The sequence below is a fragment of the Hemicordylus capensis genome, chromosome 2, assembly GCF_027244095.1.
Source record: "Hemicordylus capensis ecotype Gifberg chromosome 2, rHemCap1.1.pri, whole genome shotgun sequence".
Classification (NCBI taxonomy): domain Eukaryota; kingdom Metazoa; phylum Chordata; class Lepidosauria; order Squamata; family Cordylidae; genus Hemicordylus; species Hemicordylus capensis.
In genome coordinates, this window is record NC_069658.1 from 419,335,181 (window position 1) to 419,357,034 (window position 21,854).

Consider the following 21,854-nt stretch of genomic DNA (forward strand, 5'->3'; position numbering starts at 1 on the left):
TACTAACATATCTTCTTGGTACAAAATTAAAATATGGGCATTGTACTAAGTATCTTAGTTTACTAACATAGATGATTATAAACTCGATTTGGTGTGCTGGGAACCCATTATCTGCATTTTTGCCTGTACTGGCCCAGATTTTTCTCATTTCCTTCTTCACATTCTGCACAAAACACATTTACTAAATACTCCACATTAGCAGTAATAAAACATCTAGATATGTAATTCTCTTAGCCAGCATGCGTGTCCTCCTGGATTTGGCGGCAGAACTCTCGCAGCACATTGCGAGAGTTCCGGCCTTGGGCGAGACTTGAAATGAAAGAAAAATGGAGGTGCCGGCGGTGGCAGCGGGCTGCAAAACGTCCAAAGGGGGTGGTGGTGGGACGGCCTGGCCAGGCCATCCCAAGTAAGGAGGCAGCTGCTGTGTTTGGGCGCTGGAAGGCGCTGGGGGCGAGACGGCCTGGCCTGGCCAGGCCGTCCCGAGTAAGGAGGTGGCACCCTCGACTGGGTGCTAGAAGGCGCCGGGGGCAGGACGGCCTGGCCTGGCCGTCCTGAGTAAGCAGGCGGCGGCAGCCTAGGCTGGGTGCTGGAAGGCGCCGGAGGTGGGGTGGCCTGGCCTGACCTGGCCAGGCCGTCTGAGAAAAGGAGGTGTCAGCAGCCTCGCCTGGCCACTGGGAGGCGGCGGCAGAATGACCTGGCCTGTCCCGGGTGAGGCGGCGGCGGCCCAGCCTGGCTGCCAGGAGCGGGAGGCAGTGACAGGACGGTCAGACGAGAGGAGAGCATGTGAGAGGGCAAGGGGGCGGGGAAGCGAGTGGGGCAGCCTGTGGAGAGCGTGGGGGAAGAGGGAGGGGAGGGGGAAAGAGAGGGAGGGGCAAGAGGGAGGGGGCAAGAGAGAGTGGAACAGGATGCAGGGGGGCAGCCGGCCCCAAAGAGCACACAGATGCTCTGTGCCGGTCGGCTAGTACAAAAAATTACTCCAATAATGAAAGCAACAAGGCAATTACTGAGACCTGTGTAATACTTGCATTTTGGGGAGATTTGCATCTATGGATGCCATCTTCATGGAAAGCTATTGTCATTAATTATGCAGAATTCTGACCAGCCCACAACCAAACTGAACAGCCGCTCTAAAACAAAACAGGATATATTTAAGGCCTCATAAAGCCTGAACAACAGTTCTGGATTATATTTAATAAACAATGTCTTTGGTTGTAAAAAGAAACAAACTCAGAACACTCTGTTAGTATTGAACAAACTTATTGTTTACCATTCCTAAACTGAAGCATAACATATCCCAATCATTTCCTAAGGCATTTCCACCACAAATCTCATGTCCTGTCACATAACTCTGCACACAAACATAAAAATATGGCAATAACACTCAATGTTCACTCTAATAGTGATCCATAGTGTCTTTTATGGGTGTGCAAACCAGTTCAAGGCGAAACGGCATGGTTCAACTGGTTTGAGCTCAAACCGGACTGGTCCTCCAAAAAGGGGGGCTGGTCCAAGTTTGAGCCAAATCAGACCCAGTTTGGCCGATTCTAGCCCTTGCAAATATTCTAGAACCTTTTCAAGCACTGGGGGAACCCTAAGGGGTTGAAAAAGGGCAGGCAGACAGGGGGCAGGTGGGAGTACCTTATGCGCTGCAGTAGAGGCACAGCTTCTTGGTGGCTTCCCTGGGCCCCACCGGCACTCCTCCCCCCATCAGCACAGGCTGTCGAGAGCCTGGTTCACAAACATGGAAGACCATTCAAGTGACTTCCATGCATGTGCGGAGGCATTTCGCATCACCACACGTAGATCACTCTAATGGTCTCTGCGCTTGCGCGGAGGCCCAAACTAGGCCCCTGCGGATGGGAAGAGTGCCAGCGGGGTCTAGGGGCACCACCACTACCCCATCACCAAGGAGCCATGCCACAGCAGTGGCACTTAAGGTGATCTCCCACCCACCCCCTGTCCTTTTCCAATCCTGTATGGCTCCCCCCATGATTGTAACAGGAAATCCTTTCCAGAGTCCCCTTCACAAGCACTAGGACTGGGTCAAACTGGTTTAACCTGGTTCTATGCTTGAACCAAACCACCAGCCAGGTCATTAAAACTTCATGGATCAGGCAGTTCAGTTCGAGTTTGGTTTGAACTCAAACCGAACTGCCAGGAGCAGGTCCATGCACACCCCTACTGTCTTTATACTGTGTCCACAATCAGATGCATGAACTTTGTTTCCATTTGAATTAGAAGATTCTACCACACCCTGTACCCCGCTGCTCATCCTTTCCTTAAAAAACTGAGTGATGTAGTTGCAAATTCAGAAGTGCAGGCACTCTCCATGAAAGCCCCCATGGCCATGGCCATGGCCACCTCAATAGTCAGAGAATCAGAGATGTACCGGTGCTCCGTCCCTGTGCATCCCCCCCTCCCTGAAGATACCAAATGATTCAAAGTAGTAGCAAAACTACATTTTTACTTGGGTGGGGAAATGGTGGAATAGCAAACACTCCCATTATTTTTATTGCAAATCACTGCAGATTTTTAATCCTAAACAAAGCTTATCTTTGATTATAATTGTTCAGTGAGATTATTTCTTATTTGAGAGGCTCAAAAATACACATCTTGTAAATAGCACATTACATAAAACTGATATGGAAGGAGTTTGTAAGTATGCTAAGTATGTATTAACAGACTTCAGTCTACAAAACTGAGCAAAAGTAGGTAAATCTATAAGGCAATTATCGCCCTCACAACTGAGTAATTCACACATGTGCAGTCTATGTGTTCACCCTGATGTAAATCCTACTGACTTCAGCAGAACTTACTCTCCAAGAAGTGCTTACAAGATTGCAGTTTAAATATAATATGGGGTACGGGATTGGGTGGTGATGGATGGACTGGAGCAGAGGAGAGGCCAATTATTGGCAAGTGTGTATAGGTTTAATTTAAGAAGACCCCTGCTAGATCAGACCAAAAGTTCATTCTCCTGTTTCCCACATTGGCCAAACAGATGCACCTGGGAAGCCTATAAACAGAAGATAAAGAAATGCCCCTGCCCTGTTTTTTTGCTCCCAGCAAGTGGTGCAGCAGGGAAATGACTTGATTAGCAAGCCAGAGGTTGCCAGTTTGAATCCCCGCTAGTATGTTTTCCAAACACCTATATCGGGGGCAACAGCAATATAGGAAGATGCTGAAAGACACCATCTCAAACTGCACGGGAGGAGGCAATAGTAAACCCCTCCTAGATTCTGCCAAAGACAACCACAGGGCTCTGTGGTCGCCAGGAGTCATCACCGACATGACAGCCAGGAAAACTTCACCTTTAAGTGGCAGTTACACACACTGCCCCTGAACCTGGAGGAAGCATGTAGCCGTAATGGCTATAGCCATCACTTCTACACATTGCAGCTTCCGTTCCATGTCTTGAGAATGATGATGATTTTATCTCTACTGCATCAGGTAACAACAGGCAGCAACTAGCACAAGGAGAGATGGTACACCTCTCCTTCGGTCTGATGCAGCGAGGTTCTTCTTTCAGTACTTTCTTAGGCAGGAGTGCAAACTTTGATGCAACAACCAGGCCTGCTGGCTCCCTTGCTGCTCCTATGTAGGCATGCCATAAATCGTGCTACAGCTTGGCCACCTAAATGTCTGGACGCTAGTAGGGGATCCCTACTAGGCTGCCTCCCTTGAAGTCCCCGTTGCCACACACTCAGAGGAAGGGTGTGTATATGCGTGTGGCCATGTACACAGCCTCAGGAACTCTTCTCTCACTCGCTGTGCCTGCCCCGCGTGCAAGCAGCGAGTCCCACAGCCTACTGCTCCCAGATTATAGAAGGCGGAGCAAGAAGCCGGCAGGCAACGAGAACGCAACGCGAACTTACCCCCTGCGGCCGCCGTACTCAAGAGTGTTCTTCCCGCAAGCCGCAGCAAAGCTACAGTTGCGTGCCGCTGACTGATTTCGTCCCTCGCAGCTGCAGTCTCGCGAGCATTCCTGCTTGGGGAGCGAGCGAGAAATGATGGGTTATCCACGTGACAGGAACAAGCATGGGTCTGCGCGGACGGGGATGGACTTGCTTCGGGGCCTCTGCTAGGGCAGCGGGCGGATGGGGCTCGTGGCGGGTCCGGCTCTGTCTCTATGGCAACAGCGAAGCGGCCTGTGCGGGGCGGCGTGGGAAGAGCACCAATCCCTTTGCCGAGGCTCGGCGGCACGAGCAGCAGCGGCAGCAGGAGGAGGATTGGAAGCGCCGTAACAGGACGGTGCTGACCTACCTGGCGGCCGGGGTCGTGGGCATGGCGGGCGTGTCCTATGCCGCCGTGCCGCTTTACCGGCTCTATTGCCAGGTGAGAGGACCTCAGGGCTGGGGGAGTGGCGGAGCTAGAGAGCGCGGCACTTAGATGCGGACCAGTGTTCCCTCTAACTGGGATTCTCAGATGTTGTTGACTACAACTCCCAGAATCCCCAAGCAGAAGCCATTGCACCTGGGGATTCTGGGAGTTGCAGTCAACAACATCTGGGAAGGTAATCCCGGTTAGGGAACACCGATGCGGACTCCCGCTCAGCCCTGACCTTGGAGCGGGAAAACGCGTTTTTATTTAATCCTATTCTACCCCACAGGGTAGTTGTGTGGGGGGTGGTGGAGGATGAGGGATTTCTGTCCCAGTAGCCCCTCACCCTATGTGTTTTAAGAACATAAGAACAGCTCTGCCAGATCAGGCCCACAGAAGAAGCCCATCTAGTCCAGCATCCTGTTTCACACAGTGGTCCACCAGATGCCGCTGGAAGCCCACAGGCAGGAGTTGAGGGCATGCCCTCTCTCCTGCTGTTACTCCCCCACAACTGGTACCCAGAGGCACCCCGCTCCCCCAAGGCTGGAGGTGACTTACAGCCCTCTGACTAGTAGCCGTAGATAGACCTCTCCTCCATGAAGTTATCCAAACCCCTCTTAAAGCCATCCAGGTTGTTGGCTGTCACTACATCTTGTGGCAGAGAATTCCACAAGTTGATTATGTGTTGTGTGAAAAAAGTACCTCCATTTGCTGGTCCTAAATTTCCTGGCAATCAATTTCATGGGATGACCCCTGGTTTTAGTGTTATGGGAGAGGGAGAAGATTTTCTTTCTATCCCTTCTCCACAACATGCATGATTTTATAGACCTCTATCATGTCTTCCTGCAGTTGTCTTTCTTCCAAACCAAATAGCCCCAGGTGTTGTAGCCTTGCCTCATGAGAAAGGTGCTCTAGGCCGGTGTTTCTCAACCGCCGGTCCACAGAGAGTCGACTGGCGGTCCGTAGATAGGTAGAACAGTCCTGGGCAATCCGGGCATCCGTGGCCTCCTCCTCTCCACCCGCACCCCCTCCCGGAGGTTATTAGGTCCCCTTGGCTCTATCGGCTGCCGGGCAAGGGGAGAGAGCGCTTTTCACTCACTCCCTGGAAAAAGCCATGTGTGAGGTTCTGAACTGGCGCTGAGGGTATTTTTACCCAGCATGGGTCAACAGCACTTGGGACAGTCTCTCTGGAGGGAGTGCCTTGAGGAGAATGGAGTGCCAGTGTCCCGATCAGCCACGTGGGCAGGCTGATCACGAGCTCTCAGAAACAGCGCTCCTTGGCCGCAGTCACTCTTCACTCCTGAAGGAGTGCATTGAGGAAGGTGGTTGCAGTCCCTTCCGAGGGAGCACTTTGAGGAAGGGACGTGGGACAGGCCGGTCGCGGTCACAGAAACCAGCACTCTTCAGCAGCAGGGTGATCGGCCACATGGCTGAGCAGGAATCGACCAGGGCCAAAGAGCATTTGGCCCTGGTCCCTGCTCTGCTGCCGTCGCCGCCCCTGCGCTGGAGGGAGTCGTGGCACAAGTCACGCCCCGTCCCCCTACGCTGCTGCTTCTGGCTGGGTTTGGGGCTGGGGGTGAGCCGCTGACGCTGTGGCCATTCGGCGCTGGCAAGGCCCCCCGTGGTGGCCGCAATCTTGCTTGCCTTTCCACAATTCCTGCAATTTTGGCGGGAAGGGCCAGCAGTAATCGGCATGCTCCATCAGGGCCAGTAGGCCATCCCACTGGGGGGGAAAGACAGGCCGGGCAGAGGAAGAGCAAAAGGGAGGCAGCAGAGGTAAGGAGGAGTATCGGGCTGGAAGCTGGTGTAAAGCGTGGGAAAGAGTAAGAGAAAGAAAACAGGGCTTTTAATTTAAAAAAAGCAATATTGAAGCAGAAAGCAGTAAAGAGGGTTAGAAAAATTGGTAAAGGAGAACACAGAGTTGAGGGATTGCCGTTTATTGGAGTTATCAGCTTATCCCTCTATCAATCCCCGTTTGTAATGTATTAAGCCTTTCCTCAAACCTGCAAACACCTGTGCCATGTTAGAGGCGGTTTCATGGCGCTGGAAAGGGTAACATGCGTGTTAAGAGTGAGCTTAGCAGATCTGCATGTTCATAGAGACTTAAAACATAGAGCTGGACTTGCTAACCCATGTGAACCGGCAGAAGCCTTAGCACTGCACCCTTTGATTCTGGCTTCAGAATCCCTCAGGTAGACTCTTTGTGTTGAAGGCTTCTTAATATACCGACTCAAAGCTCCATATTTCTGAGTTCCAGTTTCTTAGCTTTTATTTCCTTTGCTGTAGTATTGCTGCTGACACTTTTAGGGTAGTGTTTTACCTTTACTATCTAAAACTGCCAGAATAAAACATGTACATTCAAAACATAACTCTTCTCTCTCCTGTATTCAATAATGTCTCTGCTTAGGAAAAGATTATCAGTTATTGTTGAGTTTTTCTACTGTGGCTTTTGGATAGCAGCTGTTGCTCCATCTCTGTGCGTACACAGAAGTTGTCTTCAATTGTAAGAGTAATTGTAAGAGTGAGCAAATGGTACTGTAAGGAGGGGGCAGCTGAGAGTGGGTGGCTGACACTGAGCAATAAAGTGAAGTATAAGGTTGCAACATATTTTTAAAAGATGGTAATGTTAAATCTGGACTTGACAAATCTCAGGTGCCAGGGAGCCATGATGCCTCATCCTTTCCCCCTCTCCCTTCTGATCAAAGCGTAATCTTCTTATCCAAAATTATGAGATTTATAGTTTTAATATATAATGTTTGCTTTTAAATGATTCTAGTTTTAATGATTTTAATGCTTATGATATTATTTTGACTGTAAACTGCCCAGAGATGCAAGTTTTGGGCAGGTATAGAAGTCTGTTAAATAAATAAATAGATAAACTTAAACTTGAAACCCCTTTACTAAATGTTGTTCTGGGAAACTGCACACAAAGAATGTACCGGTCCTTGAAACTGCACATGAAGGATTTACCGGTCCTTGGCTCCAAAAAGGTTGAGAAACACTGCTCTAGGCCCCTGATCATCTTGGTTGTCCTCTTCTGCACCTTTCCCTGTTCTACAATGTCCTTTTTAAGATATGGTGACCAGAATAGTATGCAGTACCACAGGTGTGGCCACACCATAACAATATTAGCAGTTTTATTTTCAATCCCCTTCCTAATGATCCCTAGCATGGAATTGGCCTTTTTCACAGCTGCTGCACAGCGAGTCGACACTTTCAATGAGCTGTCCACCACGACCTCAAGATCTACTTTCAGTAGCCTGTACACTCGTACACGTGTTTGTGTTAATTTACTATACCTGTGTTCATTTTAAAATCTGGATACAGGCCCTTTAAATGCATGGTATGGATAGGAAATATACTTCTGTACCTGCATCCAACTGTACACTTGTATGAGTGTTGAACATAATGTGCAGACGGGGGCCTATCATCTGAGCCTGGTTGTGGATGGAGTGTAAGAAGGTAAGCTGCTGTGGACAAGTGGGTTTATCTCTTCCCATTCGTGAATCAATTTCCTCTTTAAATTGGACCACACCAACTTAGCTTCTACACAACTGAAGGAGATACTGGTTTAAACATAAATGTAGTTTGAGCTTTTAAAATCTAAGTAAATAATGGAGTAACTCCTAGTTTTCTATTAATAGAAAGTAGAAGAGAGTTAATATTGAGAGACACTGTGGCCCAACAGACTAGAAAGCCAGGATTTAGCTGGTGGAGGAGAAGGATGGGCCGGAGAAACTGCTTTGTCTCCTCCTGCAGTAGAAGAGTTAAATATCTCCATTCCATATCCTGGGTTAGTCATGCCAACCCTCGTTCCATCCCTACCTGTGCAATAGATATATTGTGAAGTGATAATATCTCAGATATAGTTTATCCAGTGACCTTAATAGGATTGTTGTGGAAGTGAATTCAATAAAAAAAATGTAAAGTGTTCTAGCCATTTAATAAGTTAGTAAGTGAATCAGAGTCACTTTAAGTGGTGCAGCGGGGAAATGCTTGACTAACAAGCAGAAGGTTGCCAGTGTGAATCTCCGCTGGTACTATATCGGGCAGCAGCAATATAGGAAGATGCTGAAAGGGAACATCTCATACTGCATGAGAGGAGGCAACGGTAAACCCCTCCTGTATTCTACCAAAGAAAACCACAGGGCTCTGTGGGCGCCAGGAGTCGAAATCAACTCAAGGGCACACTTTACCTTTAAGTGAACAAGGAAGCCCCATGCACTGCTTGTCTTATATTAAGGAAAAACCTAGTAAACCAGCCAAAGAGGTTCTCTCCTGACACCTCATGCTAATCTATATATCTAGGAAGTAGTTTGTAAAAACACTAAGTTCTTATAAAACATCCACAACTGAGCAGTGGTATGCTACTGCTGGTATAACATGAGGATCCTGTGATAGCACATTAATTGTGGAGTTAGGAAAACTAATTTTAACACTTCCATTCCTGCCAACATGTCCCTATTGTCCCATTCAGGTAAATGGGACAATAGGGGCATGCTGGCAGGTATGACTTGCAGATAGATTGTTTTGAGTTGCTCATAATTGCTTTCTTCCATAGACTGCTCTTAATCACTTCCTTTCTAATTTGCCTTTGATATTTGTCCTGATTTGGCTGAAATCTGTACATGGAAGCAGGCTGTTGATGGAACTGCCTTAGGGATGATTGGTCAACACCCCCGTTCGGGCAAATGTGGGGAATTTAGCTTAAAAGGGGAGACGGTTCCAATCAGCCTTAATTTATGCAAGCGTATGAACTCAAGAAACTTGATGAACTCATCAGCTTGTGAGAGAGGTTAAGAAAGGGGGAAAGGGGAAAGTTTGAATCAAAGTGATAGATTGGGGTCCTGAGAGCTGGACAACCTCTATACCGTACCTGTCTCTAGGCAATGGGGCTTTGAGCAGCAGGAAACTCACATCCTTCAGGGACAGCGAGGTGAAAAGCAGGAGGGTTGCAGAAGTTAGTGAAAGGATGGATGCTCACGAGATAGGTGTATCGGTGGACCCCGCTCAGTACGCCTGCTAGGGACACTGGCTAGAGAGGCACATGAACTGATCCAGGTAGTGATTTCATCTCAGATGGCCCCAAAGGAGAGGGGAACACCAGGGTGGTCTGCTGGAGTTCTTGCTGCAATGGAGTCCCCACTCCCCAGTGTCAAGCACAAAGGGAGCAGAAGATGGGCTTGCTGAAGTCCTTGTTGCAGTGGTGTCCCCAGTGTGATAGAGAGGGGGAACACAAAGCTTGCTTGTTGCAGTCTGACGGAGTCCCAAGTGTAAAGCACAAGGGAGCACTTGTAACAGTGGAGTCCCAAGTGTATAATACGTGAGGAAGCACACAGAGTCTTAGGGCTAGGGATACTTCTAGCCCAAAATGTGCCTTGGGGGCACTTTGCTGTTGTCATGCTCTGCTGAATAGGGGACTCCAGACAGACCTTTTCAGAATGCATTGTGTCTGATTGTCCTTTCTGAGTAGGAAGGTGTGTGAGTTGCCTGTTGTATGCAGGGCTGATTGAAATGAAAACTAGGGTATGCAGGCGTGTCAAAAGAGTATCGTGTGCTGGGACTGACTCTCCCAATAATTCTATCAAAAGTTTCGATGGGCACCTTTTCAAAGTTATATCACTGATTCATTCCTATTGTGAGGGAGTCTGCTGCTGCACTTGTCTTATCCGTCTTCTCTTCCTGGCCTAATTGCTTTGTTAGCATCAGGTTTTATCTCTCTTGCAAGAGGATGAGGGGAGTTTTAGAGTTCATCCTAAGTCCAAAATGACCTTGGATGCCAGATAACTCGCAGTAGCTTGTTCTGGAGTCTGCTTAGCTGGGCCCCCACATAGGGAGAAAAGGTGTGAAGCTAATCCCCTTTGCAATTTGTGTTACTTGCAGCCCAAATCTAGGGGCGGCCGTCCACTGCCAGCTAAGCGACTTGTCCCCATGTATAACATAAACTGGGAGCTCACATTGCGGTGCAGCTCCTGAGCATAGCAAAAGTGCAATCTCTAAGCCTGGAGATGCAGCTGCAACCAGGGAGGTTTCTGGGAGTGGGCAAAATAAGCTCAGCTGGTAACAAGACTTCTTACATGTGTATCGTGCTATATCAGAATCAGTGGCCTAAATCTAATACGTGTAGATGTCCTCTGTCTGTATGGGAGGGACATCCTCACCATCTGCTTCTTGCTTTTTTGAGAACTAGCATGGAGTAGGACTGGGCAGACCAGTTGAATCCCTATTCAGCCATGAGGCTTGCTGAGTGACAGTGGGCCAGTCACTTATCTCTTATCCTAATATTCCTCACAGAGATATTGTGAGTTGGGAGAAAGGAACCATGTACTCCTGAGCTCCCTGGAGGAAAAGCAAGATATAAGTGCAATGAATAGATATTTTTTTCATATACCTGTCCATATGTAAATAATAACTTTAAAGTGCAAAAAGTGAATTGTGGCAAGAGGGGCCATGCTGGCCATAACAGTCCTTTAACATATAACATTATTATAGAGTTATCCTTTTGTAGTTTTTATAGACTGTAACTTAGATTTGAGAGGGAGAAGCAGAGTAAATATATGAATTCGTTAATTACACAGTTTCCCCCTGATAGAATCAGTTGCTCTTGCTTAGGCCATTGACAAATAGTTGTTTTGTTTTTTAATTGTATCTTGGTAGTGTGACAGATATTAGTAATGTTTATTGTAGCCTTTGTTGATAGTCTCTTTAAATCTTCTTTCTTTAAGGAGATTGGTTCTGTTTAATTTGTCTTGCCTCAGATGCCCTCTGTTTTTAGCCTGCTTTCCAATAGTTTTATGTAATCACCCGGCATTTCATGTGTGTGTCGGTTTGTGTGTCCATCCTTCTGCTATCAATTTAGCAATGCTTGGACCAATATTAACCAAATCAGGTACAGTTGTAGGGACATATAGGGGCGCTTCAGTGGTGTAGTTTGTGATGATGTCATCCACCTCGATTCAAGATGGTGGACGTTTGAGGCACAAGTGGGCTAGCTTGTGGATTGTCCAACTGATTTGGACCAAATTTGGTACAGTTGTAGTGAGTGACACATAGAGACATCTAAATGGTGTAGTTTGTGATGATGTAATCCACCCCACTTCAAGATGGCAGATGTGAACATTTGAGGTGCAAGTGGGATTGTTTAACCACCTTGGGATTGTTTTAATGAAAGGCGGTAAACAAATTTAACAATAAATAAAATAAATATTTAAGTGGGTTAACATCTGAACTGCCTAACTGATTTGGGCCAAATTTAGTCCAGTTGTAGGGATAGTGACAAAGTAGACAGATTAGTTCTTACTACCAAATTTAGTCCAGTTGTGGGGATAGTGACAAAGTAGACAGATTAGTTCTTACTAGAACAACTTGTTTGTTTGTTCATCTGGCTGTTATTAATTACAGCTTTTTTTCCTTTAAGTCTACAGGACTTGGTGGGTCAGCAGTGGCAGGCCATGGTTCAGACCAGATTGAAACTATGGAACCTGTAAAAGATCGCATTATTAAGGTCACCTTCAATGCAGATGTACATGCAAGTCTTCACTGGAATTTCAGACCTCAACAGACTGAAGTATATGTAAGTAACTAAAAGCTCTCTAAGCTTGGTATGTCCTAGACTTTCTTACACATGTAAGCATGCCAATTGATCATGTAAAATATCAGAATTGTGACTAGTCATGCTGAATAATAGCATACTCAAGTGAGAGGCCTCCATTTGAGTGTGCTTAGGTACTGATGTATACAGGCTGCACTAGAGTGCAGCGGTTCAGGCAGGCTTTTGTACATTCAACAGTAAGATTTCAGTGCCTTAATTAAGAAAGTGGGGGAAGTGGAAGAGGTTTAAAAAAAATGTACAGGCATTCCCTGAGTTACCAACACCTGACTTCCAAATGACGCGTAAACAAAGCTCCATAACACATTAAATTAATGAAGTCCCCAACTTACAAATGCCAACCTGCATATACAAACAAGTTGTCCCTCATAGGAACAATGAGGCTGTTCTCATGGACAGCCTAACACAGGTTGGGGAATCCCAGCCTAGGTTAGGCTGCATGTGAGAACTGCCGGGATTGGGCCCAATCCCAGCAGGGCAGTGCTGCCTAGCCCCTGCTTTGTATTCCAGCTGTTAGCCGAGGTTAAGGGAACGAGCACCCAGGGATTGTGTGTTCACTGGGGCTATGTTTAGCTCCAGCAGACATAGAGACAGGTGCCTAGAGCCCATGGCGCATGGTGCACTGTGGGATCTATGGAGGCCAGGACGATGTTCTGTGCTGCAGGCATGCCATGTGGATCATCTGGGAGCACAGTCCGTGCTCCAACACATCGGAAGGTGAGTTTAACAAGGTTTCCCCACTGCCCTGTCTGCCAAGTCGTGTGAACAACCTCCTTATGTGCTCTGAGTTTCTAACATTCAACTTAGAAACGAACTTTTGGATCACAACCCGTTTATAAATAGGGGGCTCCCTGTATACTGTTTAAGTAAACCCTTGTTGCTACAGTTAATGTGCAATCTGATATTTTTTTAATGTTTGCAAATAACAGCGCTTTGCCTTGGATAAATTTGATTCACATTCGGTACTGTACACAGCTATTTATTTATGAAAACATTATCTGTGCCCCATCTGTGTGGGAATAAATGCACTTTCCTTCAAATCCTAGATAGAGCTAAGTCAGGAATCTGCTTTAGGCTGTAACATTATAAACATTTGGAGACAGAGTGCAGATGATGGAGTAACTGCCTCTGGTGAATCTGTGGCATAACTTGCACCATCTGTAACTATCATAAGAACAAAAGTAGAGGTCAAACCCCAATGTTGGTTGTTGGGGTAGGAACTGAGTTAGTAGGGAAAACCATATTAATCATCAGAAAACCTTTTTCTTATAGGTGGTTCCAGGAGAGACCGCACTGGCATTTTACAAAGCAAAGAATCCTACAGATAAACCAGTAATTGGAATCTCTACTTACAATGTGGTGCCTTTTGAAGCTGGGCAGTATTTCAATAAGATACAAGTAGGTCAAACATAATGTTCATGAGTGGGTTACAGCTGATCAGCCCCTCTGCTTAACTGAACTTTCCACAGTCTGTCTATATTCAGAGCCAAAGCTAATTCATGATAGCAGTGTCACTCAGGATTCCAGCATTGGCACAATGAGACTTCATCCTCTAGACTTAGGACAGGGATTCACAAATATCAGCAATGCTTAGTATTTATAGTTCCATTTTATACTGCCTTTCATAGGGACATAGGAAGCTGCCATATACCGAGTCAGACCATTGATCCATTTAGTTCAGTATTGTCTACACAGACTGGCAGTGGCTTCTCCAAATTTGCAGGCAGGAATCTCTCTCGGCCCCATCTTGGAGATGCCAGGGAGGGCATTTGGAAACTTCTGCATGCAAGCGTGCAGATGCCCTTCCCAGAGTGGCTCCATCTCCCCAGGGGAATATCTTACAGTGCTCACACATGTAGTCTCTCATTCATATGCAACTAGGGAGGACCCTGCTTAGCAAAGGGGACAAGTCATGCTTGCTACCACAAGACCAGCTCTCCTCCCATAGTTTCATAAAACTCATCCCAACGTGGTTAGTAGGCAAAGCTCTCTTTGTCATTACTAGCAATATCTTCTGGCTTCCTTAAGAGAGCTTCAGGAAGAGGCAGAATTTCTCTCACTTGCACTGCTCTGTGAAAAAGAAAATTGGCAGCAAGGGACTCTCCTAAGAATAGAACAGCCACCAGTCTAGTAGCCATTGATAGACCTATCCTCCATGGATTTGCCTTAAGTCCCTTTTAAAGGCATCCAAGCTAGACTGATGGGTCTAAGCCAGGGCTGCTCAACTTCAGCCCTTCTGCAGACAGTGGCCTACAACTTCCATAATCCCTAGCTATTGGCCACTGTGGCTGGGGAGGGGAGTTGTAGTTCCAAAACAGCTGGGGGCCTAAGCAGAGCAGGCCTGGTCTAAGTGCCTGACCAGGAGAGAGATCTTGGGCTTCTCAGAGGCATCTGGTGGGCCACTGTGTGAAACAGGATGCTGGACTAGATAGGCCTTGGGCCTGATCCATCCGGGCTGTTCTTGGTATATATTTGAAGTTGGGGTTTTTTGCCCCAATATGCATCACTTTACATTTGCTTACATTGAACCACATTTGCCATTTTGTCACCCACTCACCTAGTTTGCAGAGATCCTTTCGGAGTTCCTCACAATCAAATATTCGATTATTTAATCTAAGGTTAATCTACCCTAAATAGTTTAGTGTCATCTGCAAATTTGGCCACTTGTCTACTTACCCCAACTTCTAGATTATTTATGAATAAGTTAAAGAGCACTTGTTCCAGTACAGGTTCTTGGAGGACCCCACTTCTTATTTTCCTCCATTGTGAAAGCTCTCCATTTATTCCTACCCTGTTTCCTTTCCTTCAACCAGTTACCAATCCACAATTGAACCTGCCCCTTTATCCCATGACTGCCAAGTTTACTCAAGAGCCTTTGGTGGGGAACTTTGTCAAAAGCCTTTTGGAAGTCTAAGTATACTATGTCAACTGGATCACCTTTATCCATATGCCTGTTGACACTCTCAAAGAACTTCAGAAGGTTAGTGAGGCAAGACTTGCCCTTGTAGAAGGCATGCTGGTTCTCCTTAAGCAAGACCTGTTCTTCTAGGTTTTTGTCCTTAAGTATGCTTTCCATCAATTTACCTGGCACAGAAGTTAAGCGAACCAGCCTGTACTCTCCCATATCCCTATTAGATCCCTACTTTCCAGTCCTGATTGTAGGGACAGGTTACATATTTTTGCTAGATCAGCTTTTTCACATTTGAGTTCCTTCAGAACTCTTGGGTGGATGCCATCTGGCCCTGGCAATTTGTTGACTTTTAGATTTTCAAGAAAATTTAGAACATCCTCTCTCATCAACTCAAACTGGCCTAATTCTTCAGCGTCTAAGCCTGAGAAGCTCAGTTCTGGTGCAGGTAAATGGTCAGTATCCTCTGCTATGAGGACGGATGCAAAGAATTCATTCCGCTTCTCTGCAGTCTCGTTATCATCCTCAATAATCCTTTTCATGCCTTCATCGTCTTAGGGTCTGACCGCCTCCTTCCATGTCTTCCCTTCCCAAACTGCTTGTGTTTCATTCCTTATCCAGATCTCTGTGCAAGTGAGGCAAGACTCCCCCTCCCTCTCTGCCTGCTAGAAGAAATGAGACAGGAGTGGGTTTCCTCTCATTGGCACAGCAGTTTAGAGATGAGCAGGAGACCCTCCTGCTGCTTCTTTTTTTGCCCCAACTGCAGTGCAAAGGGAGTCTCTTGGAGGCTTCTGGGAGTCCTCGTCAGATGGCAAGGGATGCACCACCAGAGAGTGGCATTGTGGGCATCCTTGTCTTGACTCAATTAATCCTTCACTCTTCTGGAACAGAGTAAACTTATTTCCAAAAAGTGTGGACATGGATATAATTTACAATCAGTGCTGCTTGGGATGTGCTACTGGCTTTTCATTCAATACTTGTCGTACTTTCTGTTTAAGCTGGTGTTCTAGTTGTCACAAGACAATTACACAGAACTGGGAAGATGTGTGGGATGTGGATCAAACAGCAGTACAATATTTAGCTATTATATCTTATCTGGAACATTAGGTTAGCAAAAAATGGTTGTATTAATACTTTTTAAAATTTTCTCTTTCCCAAACATCCAGTGTTTTTGTTTTGAAGAACAACGACTCAATCCCCATGAAGAAGTAGACATGCCAGTATTTTTCTTCATTGACCCTGAATTTGCAGAAGACCCAAAGATGGCCAGAGTTGACTTGATCACTCTTTCTTATACTTTTTTTGAAGCAAAAGGACAGAAACTGCCACTCCCTGGTTATAATTAATAGCACAATCTCTGGACTCTGGATTACAGATCCCTTTGCTATTTCAATATTCGTGATCTACAGACTGCAAAAACAGATACCCTGACACAAAAGAAAGATGCTGACAAACTATAAAAGAGAAAATCTGCTTTAGATACGGAGTATGTACAGATGTGTGACTTTTCTGAATATGTGATATTTAATTTTGCACTGAAGGAACATGATTGAATACAGTAAGGAACAGTAGACAAATGATTTTAAGTCTTATTTTTCTCTCTCAATACCAATATCTAATGAATTGGTGGTGAAAGTTATGAAGCTCCTTGAAAAAACCTCCAATTTTTATATGGTTATTTAAAATTCTTTGCAAAAATGTTAGCTGGAGATGGGGTACCAAATGGAAAAATATAAAATCATAACTTGTTAAGGCCTGTGCAATTCGGAAAACCATGAATTCAGACATCTCCCCCCGCCCCCCCCTTGAGACATTAGAATGCAGGGCAAATGCACTGGGTAGCCTGCTGGTGGAGGGGGCCTTTAACTAGCTTGCCAGCACTGGCATGGGGCAGTGCAGCAAAGTTGGGGGGCTGTCAGGGAGTGACAAACTTCTCCCTGGGAAGCCCGTGTGGCTGCTGGAGGACACACGGGCTTCTGTAGATTGTGGTCCCACACAGAGCTTCTCAAATGATACGTTCTGCGTGGGACTACAATCCCCAGAAGCTCATGTGTCCTCCCAGTCACCCTGCAGGTTTTCCAGGGAGACGTTCCTCACTCTGTCCACCCCACTCCAAGCTCCTGAACCTTGCTGTGCCACCCAGCTGCCCCTATGCTAGGCAGCCAGTTAAAGGGCCCCCACCATCAGTGGGGCTACCCAGGGCACTAATGCCTCTTGACTGGGGTGGGGGTGAGGAACAGTAATTCCAATGATAGAATTCCCAATTTTCTGAATCGCACAGGCCTATAACTTGCTTCTCTCCACTTCTTGGAGTTTGGTATCTGTTCAACACTACATTGAACACTACTGATGTTCCACTCAAATTATTACATCCAGAAATAGGTAAACTTGAATTCAATACCTGCATAACCAGCAGTAGCACCATCCTGTAAACCCTGCCAGGATTTTGAACATTTACTAAATAAAATATTTATATACCTCTTTTCAACCAAAAGCTCTGAGCAGTTTGCGTAGCAGAAGTTACAAGAAAATGGTTTTCCCTTCCCAAAGGGTGCTTGTTTTGTTTTTGTTTGGAAAGAGGGACACAGCAACCGCCACTGGGAGGGATGCTTTGCTGGGCTGAATAAGAACAGTTTGTCTCCCCTTGTTAAACACAAGAGAGCCATCACTTCAAAGGATGCCTCTTTGTCCAGTTAACATATAATGGAATGTTATGTTGAAACTCAACTGTGCCATGCTGTGGCCTTTGTTCACATTTTGCTGAATCATCTGAAACCAAGCCAAAAATCAGAGGAAAGTGGTTCTTAAGAAAAATCATGGAGCTTATTTTAACAATCCTGTTTTTCGCCTCCCAGTTGTAATGGCTAAAGGTAAATCTTTCTTCCCGGCATTCTGTTCTGTTCTTTCTGGACAACTTTGTGAGACTCAAGCTCTCTCTTTATTTGCTTCAGAGTGTCATATTAAGCTGCATTTCAATGTGCATACTACAATTGTATTCCTTATAATGCGGTTATGTGTTGAATGGTTAAGAAAAGGGCACTGTCATCATAGGTTTACAGATTCACTAAAAATTAAAAGGTTTCTGTCTAGATCACTGTCTGAACTAACTTGATTAGATACCATTCTGAAAAGCTGAATGAACATCAGTTGACCATAACACCTCTTTGCAGGTAAAGTAGCAGCCGTGCAATGTGACATTTCCTCACTAAGAAAACTAAAGGCAACCACCAAACTAGTTAGTGCAGGTGGACCTTGTTATCCATGGGGATTCTCTTCTCTGCTAGAATTGCAGATGATGGAACCATGGATAATGAAACAGCGAGGCAATTGGAATCAAGGGGTTAGGTTCCTGGAGTCTGGGAAAGATAGCCCTAAAAATGGTGGGGAACGTGCCATACTGTGCTCTGTAGGCCTTCAGCTGTCCTTCAATGCCCCCCAATTCTGCCATTTCTTCAGCCAAAAAAAAATCACTGGAAAAATAACAAATGAGCCACACAATGGCTTTCTGCAAAATGGTGGCCAGAAATGACCCAAGGTCATTTCTGGCCACCCCAAAACCATGGATACACTGAAACCTTTCCCCCCTTGTGTGTACCAAGGTTGAGTGTCAATTGTCCAACTGCAGATACGTGGAACTGTGGATTTTGGGACTGCATATAACGAGGTCCACCTGTACCACTGAAATCAATCTAGTCATAACTAACTTAATTTCAGTGCAAATGGATGCTGCCCAAAACGACAATAAAGGAATCAAAGTTAAAACTAGCTGGCTAGTTGTCAAATTAAGAAGTACTTTACCCTACCTACACTTCATTGCGCCATGAAAGTTCGAAGAGGGAGGATCTGTTCTTAAAATATGGTGCTATTCAAATATTTGGCATTGTTTCTACATTTTGCATCCCTTCTAACTTTTAGTCTCAACAAGGTAGTTTACATATCAAGGTGCAAAGGGGAACTTTTGCTTCTGTTGTCCCTGTGTTTGTGAAAATCCCTTGATTTAAGACTAGTCATATTAGCTTCCATGTCTAGCATCCAGAATGTTCTAGGAATGATAACTTATGCTGATTAGTATTAGAAATTATTTCAGGATCGTTTTGAGTTCCTTGGAGCCTTATGTATAAATGCCTACATGGCAGTGTAAAATGCAAGAGGGTAGCAATGAAAACAAATAGGAAGACAATGTTGTACAGTATTCCTTCTAGTATCATTTAGTAATAACTCAGCTTTCCACTACAGCTTCTTTACTTGGACTTTATAAAAAATAGCATAGTAATTGTAAAATATAAATATTGCATACAGAAGGCAGTCAGTTTTAAAATATATCTATTTGCAGTCCTAAGCATTGATTAGAGTGACTAGTTACAATTACATGTATTGAGTATCAGTTTGGTAGACAGCACATATACATCTTCTACGTTGCATCAGAGAAGGCACTTCCAGCCACCCTTCTGCATTATGATCCCGTGACCACATCACTATCCTTTTCTGTTTGGGTCACCAGGATTGTTCAGAGCAGGGGGAAGCAGCAGCAGCAACAGAACTAAGGCAGAGTAACCCAATACCTTACAGGGCTGTTCCACTATCTCCTTCCACCAGCTCTCAATAGTCCACAAAAACTTGGAGCCACACCTGTTTGTGCAATAGTCAGTGATTCTTTAATGGTGACGACAAATGCATGTAGGGTATTTATAGGGTGCCAGGACAGAGAAGCAAAAAATTTTTGCCAGAGCAAACCTTTGAGTCAGGTTGTTAGTGATTCACATTCTTTGTTTTGGAATAGCTTGTTAGGGATGTGCACGAACCATGACTTGTTCACCGATTTGAGACATAGCCTGGGCACCTTTTAAAAGAGAGGAGAGCAGTTCTGTATCTGCTCTTCCTCTGCTCGCCACAGCTTCCTGCTGTAGTGGCATGCCCGCACCCCACCCCAGCTGCCCTTGTGGGCCGGTGGCACTCCCCCGGCTGTCCTCATGTGGCAGGGCAGTGCCGAGATTGGCTTCCATGCTCATGCAGCTGGTGCGTGAAGGAAACCTGGGAGACGCACTGCTGTGGCAAATGAGCAGGTACGGACCTGCTCTCCTCCCTTTTAAAGGTGCCTGAACTGTGCTTTGAATCAGTGAACAAACCATGATTCATGTACATCCCTATAGCTTGTGCAAGTTTAAGACAATTAGTGCATTAAATAACTGTATAGAAAAGTGCTGTTGTGACAAATCAGAAGAGCAAGAAGCATGCTGCAAGACAATCTTCAGAACATCTAGGTCGTCAATTACTTTTGCACTTTGAGGGGACAAAAAAATGGAGTCCATCCCACAGCGGGCTGCCAGCAAATCTTATTGCCAGAGCCACCAAATTAGCAACTAAGAGACCACCTGATATCCAGAAGACTGCACTTGGGCCTAGAAACTCTAGTTGCGGATATAAATTTAGACTTTCTGAATGGTTTCCATTAGTGGTATATTTAAGGCCAACCAAACAATTCCCTTGTAAAATCTCTTCCCATGGAAATAGTTCATTTTTAATTAAGCGGACTGTACCATGAAATAAAAAGTACCTTACCTTGAGTGCAAAGTTTATTTTTATATGTCAGATACAATCTGGGTATTGCACTCCCTCTAATAAATTTTTGGAAACAGCACATAATTTTGATGACTTTTGTCCAAAATATATGCACAAGTAAAACCACACACTCTTAGTAATTCATTGACCTTAACATAAAGCAATGCATTTAAGGCACAGTATACAGGACAGACATCTTAGGTTTTCTGGGCCCTCACTAAATGGTCTTATCTATATCACCTCTAAAAAGATTTCCACCCTGCCAGTCTAGCCAGTCATTTTTCATTTGATTAACAGGTTTTGCATTATCAAAAGTAGTATTTAGTGCTGATAAAGTTAAACATTGTCCACTTGGACAGAAAATGTCCAAGCAGGTATCTTCTGCTTCTAGCATCCGTTGTGGTTCTTAACCCTTGTTTTGAAGAGGTGTGCATCAATTTCTTCATAAATAGGTCTGAAATCCAAGCATACGGTAAACACTTTTATGACATGAAATAACCTAAAGATTATTAAAGCAGTATAGTGGAGGGCGAGATAGGAGGGGAGCATAACATAGTTAGCAAAAAACCCTTGTCTTCATGCCCTACAGTATCCTGTGCATTGAGGGTATGGATGGTCAATTGGTGGTCTACTGGTTATATCTGGTCCCCAAAACAATTCTATCTGACCTCAATGTAATCAAGGTATGATAATCTGTTTGCCCGGTTGCACAAGGAAGAGAAACATTTTCAGTTTGTGAGAAGAGATATTAAGGTCATTCACACAACCCAAATCCCTAGTGGCTAGGGGAAGGCAGGAGTATGCCTACCTTCTCCCACAGGACCACAGCAATCCTCGCACCATGCATGCCATCACTGCTGCAGCGAGCGATTTCTGAAGGCCAGGGAAATGCAACCCAGCCTCCAGAAATCCCACAATCCGCGGGGGGTTTCCCTACAAGCTGGGTGCTCTAGGTGCCCAGCTCTACGCCTGCTCAAGCTACAGACAGCCCTTCCACCTGGCTAACAGCCCAGGGGGAACCTCAGGCAACCCAGCCGGGCAGTGTGGGAATCTGGCACCATCCTGGCGCTCTACATTAGCAGCCCTACCTAGGTAGGGCTGCTCATGTGAACAGCCTCATTAAATATTTCAACATAACATCTCTTGAACCCTATATGTGATGTTCCTGCTATACTTGACCATCATTACAAGGCCCTTATTTTTCACCCCAAAAAACCCAGATTTGAATCCATCCTCTCAGTTGTCTAATAAATTTCCAGTGAAGTTGCCCAACCAGTAAGAAATGCCACCCACTCACCTATTAAACAATCCTGGTTATTCATAACAAGCATCAGTAATAATAACTTATATGTGGCTTGGTGTTCAAGCACTCCAGATAATAGATGTTGAAGTGTTTCATATACATGAAACTCTCTTTCATACTTAAAGATCTCCATTTTGCAGATGAAGAGGCTGAGT

General features: G+C 45.4%; 3 protein-coding genes across 9 annotated transcripts in view; 1 reads left to right on the top strand and 2 right to left on the bottom strand.

The window, feature by feature from the left end:
* The window catches only part of STXBP4 (syntaxin binding protein 4), a 219,686-nt gene extending 215,676 nt beyond the window's left edge, over positions 1 to 4,010 (bottom strand). The window contains exons 1-2 of one of the 7 annotated variants that reach the window (XM_053288560.1): positions 3,876 to 3,997; positions 1,026 to 1,127 (exon numbers count right to left, since the gene is read on the bottom strand). In XM_053288560.1, coding sequence (XP_053144535.1) covers positions 1,026 to 1,063 — 38 coding nt within the window. In that variant the 5' untranslated portion in view covers positions 1,064 to 1,127; positions 3,876 to 3,997. Of the gene's footprint in view, positions 1 to 1,025; positions 1,128 to 1,267; positions 1,410 to 1,638; positions 1,691 to 3,311; positions 3,331 to 3,634; positions 3,814 to 3,875 lie in introns of those variants that run through there. The other 6 variants (XM_053288563.1, XM_053288564.1, XM_053288561.1 and 3 more) reach the window with 6 other exon arrangements.
* Positions 3,911 to 17,926, top strand: LOC128341918 (cytochrome c oxidase assembly protein COX11, mitochondrial). The gene is made up of 4 exons (XM_053288572.1): positions 3,911 to 4,335; positions 11,738 to 11,893; positions 13,202 to 13,327; positions 16,004 to 17,926. Exons 1-4 carry the CDS (start codon positions 4,039 to 4,041, stop codon positions 16,181 to 16,183), a joined length of 759 nt encoding a protein of 252 aa, XP_053144547.1. The 5' UTR covers positions 3,911 to 4,038; the 3' UTR covers positions 16,184 to 17,926.
* A 1,148-nt stretch (positions 17,927 to 19,074) lies between these two features.
* The window catches only part of TOM1L1 (target of myb1 like 1 membrane trafficking protein), a 68,005-nt gene continuing 65,225 nt past the window's right edge, over positions 19,075 to 21,854 (bottom strand). Inside the window, exon 15 of the mRNA XM_053288571.1 lies at positions 19,075 to 20,850. Within this exon, the coding sequence (XP_053144546.1) occupies positions 20,784 to 20,850 (67 nt within the window). The 3' untranslated portion in view covers positions 19,075 to 20,783. The remainder of the gene's footprint in view (positions 20,851 to 21,854) is intronic.

Excerpts from the sequence above, each read along its gene's own strand:
- LOC128341918 (XM_053288572.1), top strand. The coding sequence starts at position 4,039 with ATGGGTCTGCGCGGACGGGGATGGACTTGCTTCGGGGCCTCTGCTAGG. Across the intron at positions 4,336-11,737 it reads TTTACCGGCTCTATTGCCAG|TCTACAGGACTTGGTGGGTC; the intron begins GTGAGAGGACCT and ends TTTTCCTTTAAG. Across the intron at positions 13,328-16,003 it reads AGTATTTCAATAAGATACAA|TGTTTTTGTTTTGAAGAACA; the intron begins GTAGGTCAAACA and ends CCAAACATCCAG.